Genomic DNA, 17453 nt, shown 5'->3' with positions numbered 1-17453 from the left:
CCTTGACTTTTTTTCCCAATAAGCAGTCTGGACTCATCAGAGGGTCTCCAATTCAAGTCAATAAATGTTATGGAGCATCTATTATATCCCAGGCACCAATGCAGAAGCTAGGCCCCTGAGGCCCACATGCTGGAGGGGAGACAGACAGGGAGGAAATGAACAAATGAAAAAGATGAAGGCCAGAGGTTGGGATCACTGGGGAGATGTGCAAAGCTGGGAAGATAGAGGGTGCTGGGGAGTCAGCCTTTTAAACTGGGTGTCCACGGGGCTTTGAGATAAAGTGGCACGTGGGTAGAGATGTGAAGGACATAAAGGTGGCGGCCACACGAAGCTCTGCAGGAACCGTGCTCTGAGCAAAGGGATCAGCAAGTGCAGAGGCCCTGAGGTGAGGTGGGGTAAGAGTTGTAGCTACGGAAAATAGTAGGGGCAGGGCAGGTCCTGAACGTGGGCTCCTGTCCAAACACCTGACACCCACCTTTAAGGCATCTTACGATAACATTAACTCAAAAATTCAAGCCAAGGAATAATCAACCATTTAAGCTCAAAAAGGGGCAGCCTTTACCCCTGGACAGAGCTCAGAGGGCAGGAACGGATGAGGCACAGCAACAGGAAAATCTCGGAGAAACGGGAATGAGCACCGAGGGGACTGCTGTGGACGAGTGGAAACAGCACGGGTGAACTGGGGAATGGAAAAGGGATGATCTGCTCTGTATACCTTCACCTAATTCACAATAAAAAGTAAAAATCAGAAAACAAGCTCTTAAAAACCTCAAAACGAATAGCAGAAGCTCGTAAACATTGTACTGCACACCGTGCCGGCTCTGCATGACGGATAGCTCGCGGTCAGTGCCTTCTCTCTGCACGCAGAATGAGCTGGAGGCAGGAATTGGGGACACGGCTCGGTGACGCCCCTGCAGGCAGCTGGGATGAAGAACAGCAGGGAGGCGGGGCTGGATTGGAAAGAGTAGAGAACAGAGGGGAGTGGGCTGCAGAAGAGGGACTGGGCGAGGGAAGGGTGTTGGGGCGGCAGGCTGCTCTGAGAGGAGTGCCAAGGTGTGAACTGGGATTTGAGCCGATTCCCTCCAGCGGCTGTCAGGTGAGGACCGCCTATCCGTCCCATAGAGGAAACACACAACGGGTGGGGAGGACTGCCTCCGGCTGGGGAGCAAGGAGGGAGGGGAGACTGCTGCTGCAGTGGCTCAGGCAACAACAACAAAATCACAGTCCCCCAAAAGTACAAGTATGCGAGGTTGGTGTTGGGGGTCGAACCTGATCAACGCATACATTCATGCACGTATTGAAGTCTCCGGCACACAAGTGCACTGTGCGGTTGCGTCAAGTTCTACAAACCAGAATCGCTGGCATGCACAGCGCTCCGCTCCAGAAGAACTTGGCCCTCTCCCCCAGACGGCCCCTCAGTCTTCCCAGGTTGCTAGCCCTCCCCCGAGGTAGCCACTCTCCTGAAAATGAGGGGGACAGGATTTGTTCATGGGCTGGCTAGGGATAGTGTAGGATGGGGGTGTGGGGTGTGTGTATGCTCAGTCTAGCGAGGGGCCAAGGGTTCCCAGTCTCAGCCCATCGTTTTTGGGAGTCCAACGCAGAGCGGAGAGGGAGGGCAGGTGGAGGAGTGAGCCAGGAAGGATTCTGTCCACCTCTCAGAGCTCAGCTAGGTGCGGATGGAATACGCTCAAGGGTGGAGACAGTGGGAGGAAAAGAATGGCGGTTGGAAAGGAAGGAGAGGGCAGGAGGGGAAAAACAAGGGAAGAGAGGAGGGAGAACCACAAGGGAAGCACACCCTCCTGGTGCTTCGGAAAGGGAGCAACTTGCGCCCTCTGGTGGCCAAGGGTAGCCAATTCTGCAGACTCAGGTCCTGTCTTGTAGGGTGCCATGAAGACTCCTAGTTCCAGCAGGGACAGGGCTACCCAGACAAGGGAGGCATCTTCCGGTGGGACATCACATATCAGGGGACACCTAAAATTTCAGTAATCCAGACTGTCGCACAAATTTTTGAAAAAAAAAAAAAACAATGGGCAAAAAAAACTATGGCTCCTGGGCCAGCTGTTGTCATCAATAAAGTTTTATTGGAACTGGGGCCAGGTATCAGGGTTCACTTGGTTGTATCTTGGAGAACAAACCTAAATGCCTTCACAAATGTGAGTGGTATCTCCCATGGAGTCGGCACTGGCGGGGCCCTGTTGATGCACCTGTCTGCTACCTGACGTGGGAGGTTCCAGTCTACCCAGAGGGACTTGGAAAGAAAGGCTGACGATTAACTTCAGAAAATGCTGCGGCAGAGGTGTTCCCCACCCTCTCCCTGAAACATCCCCATCCCACCCCTGGCCCCACTAGGCCAGCACAAGGGTGAACATGTTCACCTACAGAACCAGCACCTGGCATCTGTGTTGGCCACCTCTCAAGTGCCACATCTCATTGCCCTGGCTCTGTTGTGTAGCTTTGGCCAAGATGTTGGTGCCTCAGTTCTCTGTAAAATGGGCTAACGAATACCAAGAACTTAGTAACTGCTCACTGAAACTCTACTACTCTGCACATGGCCTTCCACATTTCTTCTCCTGTCCAGTGAGGGGGGGGGTGGTGGTGGTGGAGGCTACACCAAGTTGCTGTTGGGGGCCCATCCCTGCTAAGCACTGATTGCTTCCCAGAGACAGGAAGCCAGGAAGGAATGCAGTTGCCTAGGAATGTTTGTGAACCCCCAAGCTCCTACCAGAAGCCAACTGCCAAGTACACAGATGTTCCTGGGAGCATTACATTTCTCCAGTCCCTTTCCCTCACTGAATGCTTGAAAGGGAGATCCTAGCTCAGTGGTTCTCAACCTGTGGGTCGCAACCCCTTTGTGGTTCAAATGACCCTACACAGGGGTCACCAGATTCATAACAGAAGCAAAATGACAGTGATGAAGTAGCAACAAAAATAATTTTCTGGTTGGGGAATTCACATGAGGAACTGTATGAAAGAAAGGGTGGCGGCATCAGGAAGGCTGAGAACCACTGTCCTAGTTGCTTCCCTGGCGTCTACTTCTGCCCAGGCCGGTGTTCCCCATACTGCCCTCAGGGTTGTGACATGCTACCACTGCCTCCCTGCCAGGCCAACAGCATCCTTCCATCAGCCCACTGAGAAAGCCTCCTCCCTGGTTCTTGCTTCTGCCCTTTTCCTACCAGCAACTAGTGTGCTCCTTTCAAGACCTGACTCAGCTGTCCCCCACTTGAACCCCTTTGTGTCCCCCTGCAAATGAAACCCCTTTGTCAGCAGGTCTTCTGAGCTAGAGCCCTCGTGATGAATCCCCCCTCCCCCCCCTGCGGGCTGCCTCAATGGCCCTGCTGTCTGTCCCTCCGTGATGTTCCTCCTTCGTGACCTGGGTCTCCTGGAGAACCCTCCCCCATCGCATGGCATGTCTGCCTTTCTTTCCGGGCCGTTCGCCGTCTCTGCTCGCTCACTCTGACCTGGCCATTCAAGACTGCATCACTGCCCACAGCACTTGCCATCCATCTGTCTCAGCTACTCACTTCGTACGCTTCGTGGGCACGGCAGACTGCCTGATCCTTCTTCCCCGGAGGGGCCGGGGCTCACACCACCGGTCTATCAAGTACACTGCACACCAGGGAGCCTACACATACTAGAGTCAAGGGCTAGCAAAGGTCTGAAGAGGAAGAACGTTCTCACTGTGTGCTTCCACTTTTTGAGTGCCAAAGCCCATGTACCTATGCCGTGCACGCTGCAATTTGGGATTATGCCTAGCCTCGATTGATTTAATACTCAATTTTATTAAGAACAAGGCTGGCGAGTAAGCGGGTCTTGGTGTAGTTGTTACAAGCTGAGCTGCTTCACGAGTGAGAGACTGGGCTTTCGACTCCCATACACAGTTCCAATCTTGGAAACTCACAGGGGGTCCTACGAATCAGCTCTGACCCAATGGTGTTGAGTTCAGGACAGTCAACAGCGGAAAAAGATGCTTGCACGAGCATGGCCACACATGCCACTTAGAAATCTCTCAACACCTTTATTTTGGCCTCCGCTTAGATTCACAGCAGCCTTTCAAAATGACCTTAAAATAAGCCTTGACCCTGGACAGCTGCCAGCCGCTTCGTCTTATCCAATCATGGACCTCTTCCTCCCCCTCAGGCGCACTTCATCCAGCTTCTTCAGCACGGGCTTGTCCTTTCGGGACGCCGAGGAGTAGCTCTGCAGAATCGCTTCAAACACAGGCTCTGTGTTGGGATGGGTGCTGAGGAAAGCCTTCTCGAGGACATAGAGGTCCACCCCCTTGTCTTCTGGAAGTGCCGAAATGAAGCTGAGCCCGAAGTCGATGAGCACGATGTTCAGCTGCTCCGGGGGGCCTTTCAGGAGCATGTTTGAGGTGGTGAGGTCACCGTGAATGAGGTCCTCATCGTGCATGCGCCCTAGCACCTGCCCCATGGCCGAGGCCAAACGGGAGAGGCTCTGGGGCGCGTTCTCAGACCCCAGGGTAGACTGGATGTAATCTCGGACGGTCATGGAATCTGTGATCTCTTCCATGTAGAGGCAGTTGGAAGCATAGTCCACAAAGAAGACCACGGGGGCACATATCCCTGCAACCAAGACATACGCCATTATCGGGTTGGGCTCATTTTCTTTTTTGAAATGGGGAGCTGATTGCTCAAAGATTGAGCCAGTGTTCTGGTTGTCAGTTCTCTGCTGATTTCAGGAAAAAGGGCTGAGAAAGGGTGTGGCCTGGCACAGCCTACGCCATCCAGAAGCTTCCTCTGCAGGACTGTGCCAAGGGTCCGCCTGCTTCCCACATCATCCTTTACCACTGGGCTTCACGGTGACGACCACTCCCTATAAACACTAAAGGGCGCCTGTCGGGGGTGGGGGCGGGGATGGGGACGGTCTCGTCAGAGTCGCTTCTGCCTGACCAGGAGACCATGCAGTATGGTGGCTGAGACAGTATAGTGGCTTTGGTGCCAGAAAGGGAAAGGTTCAAATCCCAGCGCCCTTCCTGATTAGTTCATCCACTCGCTCATTGCCCTTAAGACCACTCTGACTCACAGCCACCCTACAGTCAGGTAGCTGGAATATTCCATTCTGAATCTACCTTCGAATCAGCCAGAGGACAGTGAGACGTGGTATCATTACTTTCGCCACGTTATCGGGGTGCGGGGGGGAGTCCCTGTAGAAGGACATCAAGCTTGGTAAGGGGAGGGTCAGCGCAAGAGGGAGATTATCAAAGAGATGGACTGGTAGTGGCTGCAACCATGGGCTCACACAGAGCGAGGGTGGTGAGGATGGTGCAGGACTGGACTGCACTTTCTGTCCTGAAGTCGGATTGTTAGGAGTCAAGACCGGCAGCACCAGCAAAGTTAATCAGCTTCCCTGGTGGAAACAATACCTCCAACGAGTGTTATCAGGACGCGGCTATGGAGTGTCAGCCAGGCTCAGGACACTGCTTACATCCGAGAATGGATGAAAATAGAAAATATGAACACAAGTAACTTTCTTAAATCCAGAGAAGGCAGAGATGTGTCTGCTTAGTCACCACTCAATCCCACCCCCCACCTCAGTACCCACCCACTTTCTGATGCACTCAGCAGGTGCCTAAAATCAAGAGAAAGAAAGGTAGGACGTGTGGAAGAATTCCAAAGCCTGTCTTTACAAGTCACAACCCCTCAGGAGCCTCAATTTCAGATCTGAAAACAAGACTTGTGGTGGTGGGTGATGATTTCTTAAAACCTAGCGTGAGTGCATTCTTTGAGCAAGGAGCCCTGGTGTAGAGGTGTTGTGTGGGAGGCTAACTGCAAGGTCGGCAGCTTGACCCCACCAGCTGCTCCAATGGAGCAAGATGAGGCTTTTTGTTCCTCGAAAGATTTACAGCCTCAGAAACCCACCGGGCAGCTCTCCTCCATCCCAAGGGGTCGCTATGAGTCAGAACTGGCTCCCTGACCGTTGGTTTTTATTTTGTGCCAGGCATAAAATCAAAGAAACGACATGGTTAGCATATGTCATCTAAGTTTCTCAACATCTCCGGCGTCAGTGTGACACTGTTAATTCTACTTTATACGGAGGCCCAGAGAAGTGGAAGAACTTGCTGAAGGCTTGTGTTGGTCTGGGTAGACTAGAGAAACAAATTCAGACATTCATATGTGCCTAAGAAAGAGCTTTACATACAAGAGCAGTTGAGTATTGAGAAAACATCCCAGTCCAGTCCAGATCAAATCCATAAGGCCAATATCAGCCCATATGTCCAATACCAATCCATAAAGTTCTCTTCAGACTCAGGAAACACATGCAGTGACCCCGAATGAAGGAAGATCACAGGCCAGTGGCGGTAGAAGCATCTCAGCACTGGCAGGGGTCCCCACGTGGCTCCTCCTGTTCCCAGGGCACACAGGTCAGTCAGCGTAGTGCCATGTGTTTCGTCAGTAGAGTGTCTCTCAACAGTAGAGTGTCTCTCAAGGAATGAGCAGAAAGAGTGTGTCTCCTGCCTCCAAGGAAGGAAACTGCCGGAGTTCCCAGAATTCTCAGGAGACAGCCATGCCCACACAACTGCCTTATTAACTATGACCTGATTGACAGACTAGACTCCACGCCTTCACACTTAATCCTCTCAACTCCCAAATTGACACCAGATGGATGTAAGCACCACAAGGCTGACTACAAATGAAGTAGAATTGGAATTTGAACGCAGAGAGCCTGTTTCCTACAACTGAAGAATGAGAACAGCCTCACGGGGCACCTGGGCCAACTGCCGGAATAAACTCAGCAGGCTGATGTGCTACATCCTAGTTTGGTGAGCAGCATCTTAAAATGCAAGCATCGGAGCAACTGTCTGAACGACAATCATTGGTCTCTACCCATCTCAACGGGCGCAAAATCAAAACAAGGAAACTAAAGACAACAACTCTACACAATCTGGGGCCCCACCCACCCTGAGACCAGATGAACAAGATGGCGCCATACAATCTGATGAGGGCATACTAGATGGATCCGAACCTCAAATTTCTTTTTTAAAAAAAGCCTTACTAGAACAGCTGAGACATATTTTAGAGTACAAAGAAGACCTCAAATCTCAAGTATAATTTTAGGAGAACATCTATTAAGTCCTAACTGGGACGAAGACAAAAACATCCTCTGGAAAAGGGAGGCCATTAGTAAGGGGTCATAATGGTATCCAAGGATTCGCTGAGGTTCCAGGGCAAAGGAACCTGGGAAGGCAAAGGAAACTGTCACAGAAGTGTGACTGGCAGCAGGTCAATTCATCACACTTACAGGTGGGACAAAAGTGGGGGCGGGACCACGATTGGGACATGCACATTGTATTACACAGAAGAGCTTGCAAGATGAGTCAAGGTAGGACTCAGGATTAGGGGACCCTAGTAGGATGTTCTACATCAAGGACACACCCAGGCTCGACTCTAAGGGAGACTGCCCCTCCTTGGGCTGGTCAGGGGGATGTAGGAAACCCACTGGCTAATGTACTCTACCTGAGGGCAACTGTTCACATCCATGGTCAATGGTCAGAAGGAACTCAAGCGAGGCTTAATCCACATGGGGGCTCTGCAAATGGATGTGGGGTTTCACTGTCATCCATAACTAATCCGCTCACTCAATGCCACACAACACAGTCTGCCTCATTATGACCCTACAGGACAGGGCAGAAGCATCCCCATGGGTTTCGACACTAACTCTTTATGGGAATTGTGGTAGTTACATCATCTCATGTCAATCTGAGAGGATTACAAGTGAAAGGGTGGAGTCTGACCTGTCAATCAGGATATAACCAATGAGGCCTCTGTGTGGGCATAGCCTTCTTCTGAGAATTCTGGAAACTCCTGTATTTTCCTCTTGGAGGTGAGAGACATGACTCCCTGTGAGACATCCCTGAGAAGTCACATGGACCTACCCTGATGCAGTCCTGGAAGCTGGAGAAGCCACATGGAAACCCCTGCCAGCGCAGAGATGCTTACAACGCCACTGGATCCAAAGACTTTCTACCCACTGGCCTGTGATCATCCTGCCTTTGGCATCATTGCATGTGTTTCTTGAGTCTGAAGAGGACTTTATAGACTGGTATCAGACATATGGGCTAATATCGGATTTATGGGCTTGGACTGGAATGGGTTGGGATGCTTTCGTAATGTACAATTACCCTTTATATAAAACTGTCTCATATACACGTGTGTGCCCATGAATTTGTTTCTCTAGTCCACCCAGACTAACACAGGTATAGAAAGCCTCATCTTTCTCCCATGGCTTTTAACAGCTGACCTTGTGGTTAGCAGCCTGCAATCCCGATGCTCGGAATTTAAGCTTTAATACAGACTGGAGGACTCCCCAATATTGACCAGAAATGGTTTCTAGCCAGACACTAAAACTAGCCTTCCAGTTCACCTCCCAGCTAAATAACAGACTAAGAAAACAAATCATCGGAGTATCACCAGTGAATACTGTGCCCCTTTATTTAAAAAAAGGGGGGGGCATTTATTGGAGTCCTGGTGGTATAATGGTTACCAGCTGGGCTGCAATCTGAATGGTCGGCAGTTCAAAACCAACAGTGGCCCCGCAGGGGAAAGACTGGGCCCTCTACTTTCAAACACAGTCGCAGCCTTGGAAACCCACAGGGGGTCGCTGTCAGTCAGCAGTGAGTTTGGTTTTGGGTATCCGAGCCCAGCTGATCAATAACAGCAGTTCTAAAGCGTCCATTACCCGGAGGTCGGAACATGAACCTTCTTACTCCCAACCAGAGTCGCAGCCTGTGATCATCTCGGGAACCCCAGGAGCAGGCCTACCCTGTCCTTTAGAGCCTCCGTGTCTGAGATGACGCCAGTCAGTCAGCAAGTACTTGGCAGCAAAGATAAAGGAGAACGATGCATGGACCGACCGACGGGAGCGTAAAGAAGGCCTTGTAAAGGCTGTGCCCAATGTTACCCAACAGTTGTGTGGACGTTGTTGAATGTGCCCCCCCCCTAAATGTATCTAAGAACGCCTCGCAAAACAACCTAAAATGAATGGCGGGAGACGCCAAGGGTCTGCGTGGAGAAACTGAGGCCGGCCGCAGCGCCGAGCCCAGGGCGGCCCTCCCCGCGGTCTCCCGCGCCTCGGCGCCGAGGGACCGGCCCTACCTGCGCGGCGACAGCGGAACAGCGCCCGCGCCTCCTGCACCGTCCGCCGCCGGAGCCGCCCCTCCAGCGCCGGGTGCCGGTAGCCCTTGGGGAAGCGGTGCTTGACCACGGCCGCGCGGCCCAGAAAGCGGCCTCGGAACACGCGCGCCTCGGCGCCCTGCTTCACCAGCTCCAGGCCGCTCAGGAGCCGCTGGCTCCGCTCCCAGGCTGCGGCCTCGGGCGTCGGCTCCTCGGGCGCCGGCTCCCCGGGCGTCTCCCCGGAGGGACCGCTGGGGGCCGCCATGTTCGACGCGGCTCTCGCCGCCGCTCGGGGTCCCTCAGCCTGTGGGAGATCCTTCGGCTAGCTCCGGAAATGCTCGGCTTCCCTCGGCTCTCTCCGGAAGCTGTCGGAGATCCTTCGGCTAGCTCCGGAAATGCTCGGCTTCCCTCGGCTCTCTCCGGAAGCTGTCGGAGATCCTTCGGCTAGCTCCGGAAATGCTCGGCCTCCCTCGGCTCTCTCCGGAAGCTGTCGGAGATCCTTCGGCTAGCTCCAGAAATCCTGGCCTCCCTCGGCTCTCTCCGGAAGCTGTCGGAGATCCTTCGGCTAGCTCCGGAAATGCTCGGCCTTCCTCAGCCCCGCCCACGGCTCCACCTCCGACACTTCCGGCCCATGGAAGTGATTCCGCTTCCCAACTGTTCTTTTTCCTCTTGCCATCCAAAGAAGCCACACTTTGTCCCTTAAAAAAAAAAAAAATCATTTTATTAGGGCTCATACAACTCTTATCACAATCCATACATACATCAATTGTGTAAAGCACATCTGCACATTCATTGCCTCATCATTCTCAAAACATTCACTCTCCACTTAAGCCCCTGGCATCAGCTCCTCATTTTCCCCTCCCTCCCCGCTGCCCCCTCCCTCATGAGCCCTTGATAATTTATAAATTATTATTTTGTCATATCTTGCCCTGTCCGACGTCTTTCTTCACCCACTTTTCTGTTGTCTGTCCCCCAGGGAAGATGTCACATGTAATTGGTTCCCTCTTTCCAACCCACTCTCCTACCCTCCCAGTATCGCCATTCACACCACTGGTCCTGAAAGGGTCATCCGCCCTGAATTCCCTGTGTTTCCAGCTCCTATCTGCACCAGTGTACATCCTCTGGTCTAGCCAGACTTGCAAGGTAGAATTGGGACCATGATAGTAGGGGGGGGGTGAGGGGAGGAAGCATTTAGGAACTAGAGGAAAGTTGTACTTTTCATCAGTGCTACATAGCACCTTGACTGGCTCGTCTCTTCCCCTAGACCCCTCTGCAAGGGGATCTCCAGTGGCCGACAAATGGGCTTTGGGTCTCCACTCTGCACTTCCCCCTTCATTCACTATGGTAAGACCTTTTTTTGTTCCGATGATGCCTTATACCTGATCCTTTCTACACCTCGTGATCGCACAGGCTGGTGTGCTTCTTCCATGTGGGCTTGTTGCTTCTGAGCTAGAGGCAGCTGTCCATTCTGCAGCCAGAGGCAGAGGTCTCCAGGGGATGCTCCTGGGGTAGTCACCCCGTTTTGCAGAGAGTCCTTTGGAACCAGGCCAGTGTCCCTCCCCTTTTCAGCTCCTAGCCTGTCCTCAGGGTCACCGTGCACTGATCACATGTTGCTGCTGGCCCTTCTCCAGCTTGTTTACCTTCAAGTCTTTAAGACCCCAGACGCTATACCTTTTGATAGCCGGGCACCATCAGCTTTCTTCACCCCATTTGCTTATTCCACACTTTGTCCCTTGACTCTGTCTTAGAGCTTGAATTGCGTGCGCCCGCAGAAGGCCATGGAAGGCAGTGAAAGCCCCAGGTCTGTTTGCGTGTGGGTGACACGCCTCCATCCAATTCCTTCTGCCCGTGGACCAGGAACGTGAACAGTCTTAACTGCAGGCAGAATGCACTGGCATACTGGGGACCCCTACTCCTGAGTCCTCCCCTGACTAGCTTGGTCAGAAGGCCCTGGACCAATCTTGTAAGCTCTTCTGTATAATCCAATGTCGCAAATGTGACATATTGATTTTCTGTCAATCATGTATTTATGACAGTTTCCTTTGCCCTTCCTGCCCTTTGAAAGTCTTGGAATCTCAGCAAACCCTTGGATATCACTGGGACCTTATGCTAATGCTCTACTGCATCCAGATGACATGTCTTGTCTGTCCTGTTTAAGACAATATTCTCCTAAAAATTATTTTTGAAATTTAGGGTCACTTTTGCACCCTCAAACAACTCCTAGGTTTTAAGTGTTAAGCTAATCTGTAGTTGCGTTGTATTTTAGTTGCCTCGGACATGGAATTGGCAGATACCGAGTCCTTGTTCCGGGAAGGTAGGGCGGCTTAGATTCCTGTGAGTCTCTGGTCACAACATTCTCATCAGCCCACCAATGAATCAAGAGAAACCATTGCTGTTGAGTTAATTTGTCTCATAGTGACCCTATAGAATAGGCTAGGATAGGATTTCCTATAGGTCTTCAAGGCTGTGAATCTTTAGGAAAGCAGATTGCCACCTCTTTCAGGAAGCAGCAGCCAAGTTCTTTGACCATGGTCCATCGGCACTCTTTGATGCATAACATTGTTTCATGTGTTATTCTTTCTAGGCACCTTATATGTTACTGACTCATTAGCATTAAATTCATGGCCAGTGGCACTCTGTCTGAATAAAGTTGTTTGGTTTTTTTCTTTTTCTAAATAGATTTATTAGATTCTAAAGGTATAACTACCTTGGACTAAGGAGCTCTTGACACTACTATGCCTGGGAGCCATTTTAATGACAAAATCAACAAAAAAGCACTGATTTGGAAAAACAATTAATGGACCAGTAAAAAGGATGCTTGTTTGCAATGTGGCAGCGAAAACAGAGGCAGGGTGCCACCCTTGTTGGCTTCAGCTGGAAATGCGTGTTTTGGGCAATTCAAATGTTTCTCTTCCCCAGGCACACTCTCCAACGACTGCAAAGCACCCGAGTATGGACTTGGGGGAGACAGTGAGTCCTAGTGAGTGGATAGAATCTGCGGCCCGAGGATCGACTATAGTGACAGCCATCGGTTGAATGTCTGAAGAAGCAGTGAGGTTAAATGACGACAAGTCGTTTCATGGACAAGAACGTGAGGCTCAGAGTGGGCACTTGCTAAGGAGTGTGGGGCTGGTGAGTTTGGGGAGGAGGCCAAATCAAGAGATAGAATCTAGGCCGTATTGGAGCAAAGGAACAAATGTTTGCTCTTGGGATCTGTTTGTTACTGGCAAAGCTAATTCAGGTTGGAACAAATTCTTACGATACAGAATTTTGCTCACGCTGAAAACAAAATAAAAATGTCAAAGGTTGATGAGATGTCAATCAGCACGGCCCTTCTAGCCCCCTATTCCCTATAGGATGCATTGTAATTCTGGACTCTGTGCCTGGGTTAGCATCCCATCCTAGAAGGCGTTTCCTCGCTATGCTAATGGATAGGGTGTGAACCCAGTCACATGGTGGTTGTTTCCTTGAGGGGTGGTCTGCTGAAAGACAAAACCCACATTTCCATCAAAGTCATGCCTCTGGGTCTAAGAGCCATCTCAAACGCAGCAAGCCCAGAAGAAGAGCACAGCTGAGATCTCTGAAGGGCTGTTGGCCAGGACCAGAGAGTGCTGCACGTCTCTCTCTCCCCTGAACCTTTGTCCTCATTGATGTTCACCAGGTGGGCGAGTAGTAGGGTGCTGCGCTTCCAAGCAGAGAAAACAGACCCAGGCCAGGGTTAGGCTGGAGAAGGGCCAGCAGCAACATGTGATCAGTGCACGGTGACGCTGAGGACAGGCTAGGAGCTAAAAAGGGGAGGGACACTGGCCTGGTTCCAAAGGACTCTCTGCAAAACGGGGTGACTACCCCAGGAGCATCCCCTGGAGACCTCTGCCTCTGGCTGCAGAATGGACAGCTGCCTCTGGTAGAATGGCCAAGTACCAGAGGGTAGGGCTTCTACTTTCAGCCCTGAGCCTTCTCTGAGTCCAAGGCTGGCCCAGGAGGAAGCCTTGCAGTGGGAAGAAATGGTGTGGAGGCCACGTCTGACCTCTGGCTACACACGACACCTGCCTGAGGCTGATTTCCTAGTCTCTTTCCTGGGAGTCCCTCCTTTCCCCCATTAGATTTGTCATCCAAGATGTTGGCCTTGATTGGATCATGGATCTTTGTCTTGGCTGCAGAGGAAGCTGGGAAAGTGAGGGTCCCTGATGGATGGAGACACGCTCCTTACAGCAAGGAGGCAGGGAGCTGAGTGACTGGGCAGGCAGCCATAGTGCCTGGCCTTGAGTGTCAGGTGACACTGACCGTCATTTCAGCTGGATCATTGTCACATTGGGGGTGATTTGGTCTAGTTTGCTGAATGCTTCCTAAGATTAAGTCGGGCGTTGTTTGTGAGCGTACTTGATGGATAGAAAGCATTCTTCCTGTTTCTTTTCCTCCTCCACCCCCACCTCCCTACACAATTGGGGTCCCGTTTGAAATACCTAAGAGAAAGACCCTCTGGTTCAAGAGTTGCTATGACACAAGGTTGTGCATTCCCTGGGGCTCACTGACGCACACCCCGGGCCACCTAATGTGGTGCCGGTGCCTACCATCAGCCCACGCCACTCAAAGCTCCCATAGGACGAGTGCTATGTAGAATACTCCGTGGCTTCCTTCTCCTAATTTTTGGTATCCATCTCTATGGTTACCAAACTCGTCTGAGCTCTTACTTTGCAAAATCCACTGTGCAAACATGTTTGCAAGTCCAAGGTTTGCTATGGTCAGACTGGTTTTGAGCTCCGTCGTAGAAAACCCCATTCACCCCCACCCCCCAAGGCTTCCTGTTGCTCTCGGAAGAAGATCCGACCCTGAATCTGGCCCCTGAGCCTCCGTCTGGGACCCCTTTGTCCTCTGCCATCCACCTCACCTCCTACCATCCACCCGCGTGCTTTCAGTTCCTCAGACCCAGTTGGCTTCTCTGTCGCATTCTTGCCACGCTCTCTCTGCTGCAGGGCCTTGGCATCTGCTGCTGCCTGCGCCCAAACTGCTCTCCCCTCCCTCCTCCGCTGCCTAGTTGTCCGGTGCCGCCAAGTCGGTTCCGACTCACCGTGACCCTCTCTGCACAACAGACCAAAACACTGCCCGGTCCTGTGCCATCCTTACCATTGTTCCTGTGCCCGAGCCCATGGTTGCAGCCACCATGTCCATCCATCTCCTTGGGGATCTTCCTCCTTTTCGCTGACTTTACATGGTGTCCTTCTCCAGTCAGCATCCGCACATCCTTCCATCCTCAGATCAAATCTCTCCCCCTCTGGGACATTCCTTTAGAAGCTCTGCGTCCCTCATTAGCTCCCCCATCGCGGATCCTATTTGTGTGTGTTTGTTTGTTTCTTCTTGTGACTATTTAACAGATGGCCAGCTCCCCTAGTGATGATCAGCCTCTCCTAAAGGCCAGGAGCTCATTTGAGGAGGTTCCCTCCCCCCCCCGGCCTTGTGCTCAGCACCCACTTCATGTGCTACACAATGAAACCGCTTCATGGAATGTTCTCAGCTGTCCCCTTTATGGAAGCAGATCCTTAGACCAGCCTTCCTTCCTCTGGGCAGCTGGGAGGGGTTGAGTGCAAACCAGGGACCTTATGCAGAAGGGAAGCCAGCCAAGAGTGGGGGTGCAAAAGCAGCATAAACAATAATTGAATGAGCAGGTGGGGCTGCATTCCAATAAACCTCATTTACAAAAACAGACATCCAGGCTGTAGCTTGCCAGCTCCTGCTCAGAATGCACAGCCTTTGGTTTGCCGCAATCCTCACCACTCCACACTGCCTTCTTCCCAGGCCACTTCTCTCTTTCTGAGCACCTGCATGGTCCCATTAGGTGGGCGAATATTCAGGCCCAGATCTAAGTTATTTTAAAGGTTAAGCTTCGGGGAAGATGATTCAGAAAATCTTAGAAGCGGCCTTCTTCTTTTTTATAAGTGGAGTTCATTTTTATTAACATATTTAAGATTTGATTAAACTTTCACAACCTTAAAATTTCGAGTTTGTGTGATTTTGATTTAAAAATTTATAAACTACACATTATAATTTATATTTTAATTTGTATTAGTCGATATTCCTGAATGATTTATAACCTAACACATATTGGCATAACTTGAATATTTCTTCTAATACTTATTTTCTGTAACTTTTAAAAAATCATTTTGTTGAGGGCTCGCAAAATTCTTATCACAATCCACACATACATCTATTGTGTCAAGCACATTTGTATATTTGTTGCCATCATCATTCTCAAAACATTTGCTTTCTCCTTGAGCCCTTGATATTAGCTCCTCATTTTCCCCCTCCTCCCTCATGAACCCTTGATAATTTATAAATTATTATTATTTTGTCATATCTTACACTGGCTGTCATCTCCCCTCACCTGCTTTTCTGTTGTCCGTCCCCCCAGGGAGGAGGTTATATGTAGATCCTTATAATCAGTTCCCTCTTTCTACCCCACCTTCCCTCCACCCTCCAGGTACTGCCACTCTCACCATTGATCCTGAAGGGATCATCTGTCCTGGATTTCCTGTGTTTCCAGTTCCTATCTATACCAGTGTACATCCTCTGGTCTAGCCAGATTTGTAAGGTAGAATTGGGATCATGATAGTGGAGGGAGGAAGCATTTAAGAACTAGAGGAAAGTTGTATGTTTTATCGTTGCTACCCTGCACCTTGACTGGCTGGTCTCCTCCACGTGATCCTTCATTAAGGGGGCGTCCAGTTGCCTACAGATGGGCTTTGGGTCTCCACTCTCCACTCACCCTCATTTACAATGATATGATTTTTTTGTTCTTTGATGCCCGATACCTGATCTCTTTGATACCTCGTGGTCACACAGGCTGGTGTGAGAAGAGGCCTTCTTGTGTGAATGGGAGGAAAGTAAAATTCTTCAGCACTACTATCTGGCAGGCATAATTCTAGAGACAACAGTAAGGATTCAAACATGAATGAAAGCGATAAAACTTCCTTCCCAATTGTGAAGCTTTAGCTTTTGCGTTTCCTTTTGTGACTTTCTCAGCATGTTGATTTGGCGAAAGGACACAGCCTCGCCTCAAGCCTTTCCTCATTTTAAAGCACCCAACAGCCCTCTTTCGGTTCTCAAAACTGCCTCTTGGTCTGTGTACAGGCTCTCCACGAGCAGTATGAAGTGTGCTGGATTCCCATTCTCTGAAATGTTACCCGTCATTTGTGATAATCCACACATCAAATGCACAGTCTTGCACAGATCCATACATCAAACTGTGTCAACTCTCCTCACGGACCCCTTGTTGTGGACACTTCTGGCTTTATATTGTTCGTGCCCCGTCCCCTCAAGTTCATTCAAAGGCGCTCTGGTGGTGCGAGGGTTAAGAGTTGGGCAGCTAAGGCCTGATCTGCTCTGGTAAAGATGAATCCCAGACCCACGCTGTCTCAGCCATTCTGATTCCTAGGACTATCCAGAGGGCATCTGAGACTAAATGTTTCTAAGAGCAGATAGACTCATTTTTCTCTCTCTGACAGACTGGTGCATTTGAACCGCCAACCTTGTGGGTAGCAGCCCAATACATTGTGGACCACACCATGAAGTCAAATCCAATTCAAGGCGAGCCCGTGTGATAGAGGAGAACTGCCCCAGAGGGTCTGGTAGACTGTCATCCGTCCTGGAGCCATTGCCAGGCCTTAATCCCACTGGGTAAAGATGAGTTGGCTGTGGGTTGACATCCACCCGCTGGCACCCAGCAACAAGAGCAAAGTTTGTTCTTGCCTCTGCCTTGGCTGCTCCCTCTTCTGGGGCGCTGTGCTCCCAGACTTGGCTGCCACTTCCTTGTCCCTCCATTCCCCGCTCCTCAGGGGGCCCCAGGTGGTGAGCTCCCAGGGTACCTGCTTAACCCATCACCTAGTCTTAGTCTGCCCATACTTATCGCCACTTCCTTTGTGGCATTATTTACCCACCTTGCCTTGTAGAGAGGAATGTCCTCAGGGATGGAGAACGCTCCGTCTTCTTCTCCAGCTGCCCCAAGCCCAGCTCAGTGCCAGGTTCAGAGTCGGCGTCTTGTGCCTAAGGGTTGAGGGGATGGATGGATGGAGGAATCCATTGGAGAGTGAGAGCCCCCCCACCCCCCACCCCAGTGGCTGTCCCTGAGTGTGACTGTGTGGATGTGAGACCATGAGACTATAGGTGTGTGTGACTGTATGTTTGCATAACCGGGGACACACACCAGTGTGGGCTGCAGAGACTGGGGAACCTCCTTCCTCTGCTGGCAGCCCCTTCTCGGCAGCCTGGGAAGATCCGCGGGTGGGTGGGGGGTCCCTTCCAGGTCCTGCCCGGTCGGGGGCGGGTCCG

General features: G+C 51.1%; 1 protein-coding gene across 1 annotated transcript; it reads right to left on the bottom strand.

Moving 5' to 3' along the window:
* Positions 1 to 3999: 3999 nt before the first annotated feature.
* Positions 4000 to 17433, bottom strand: TP53RK (TP53 regulating kinase). Its single transcript, XM_075528664.1, has 4 exons — positions 17329 to 17433; positions 17063 to 17168; positions 9114 to 9829; positions 4000 to 4583 (listed from the first exon to the last, which is right to left on the bottom strand). The coding sequence occupies exons 3-4, from the start codon at positions 9394 to 9396 to the stop codon at positions 4105 to 4107; spliced, it is 762 nt and encodes a 253-aa protein (XP_075384779.1). The 5' UTR covers positions 9397 to 9829; positions 17063 to 17168; positions 17329 to 17433; the 3' UTR covers positions 4000 to 4104.
* Between the last annotated feature and the right edge of the window lie 20 nt (positions 17434 to 17453).

Source organism: Tenrec ecaudatus, chromosome 12, assembly GCF_050624435.1.
Source record: "Tenrec ecaudatus isolate mTenEca1 chromosome 12, mTenEca1.hap1, whole genome shotgun sequence".
Taxonomy (NCBI): Eukaryota; Metazoa; Chordata; class Mammalia; order Afrosoricida; family Tenrecidae; genus Tenrec; species Tenrec ecaudatus.
This window is presented reverse-complemented; position numbering and strand designations above follow the sequence as displayed.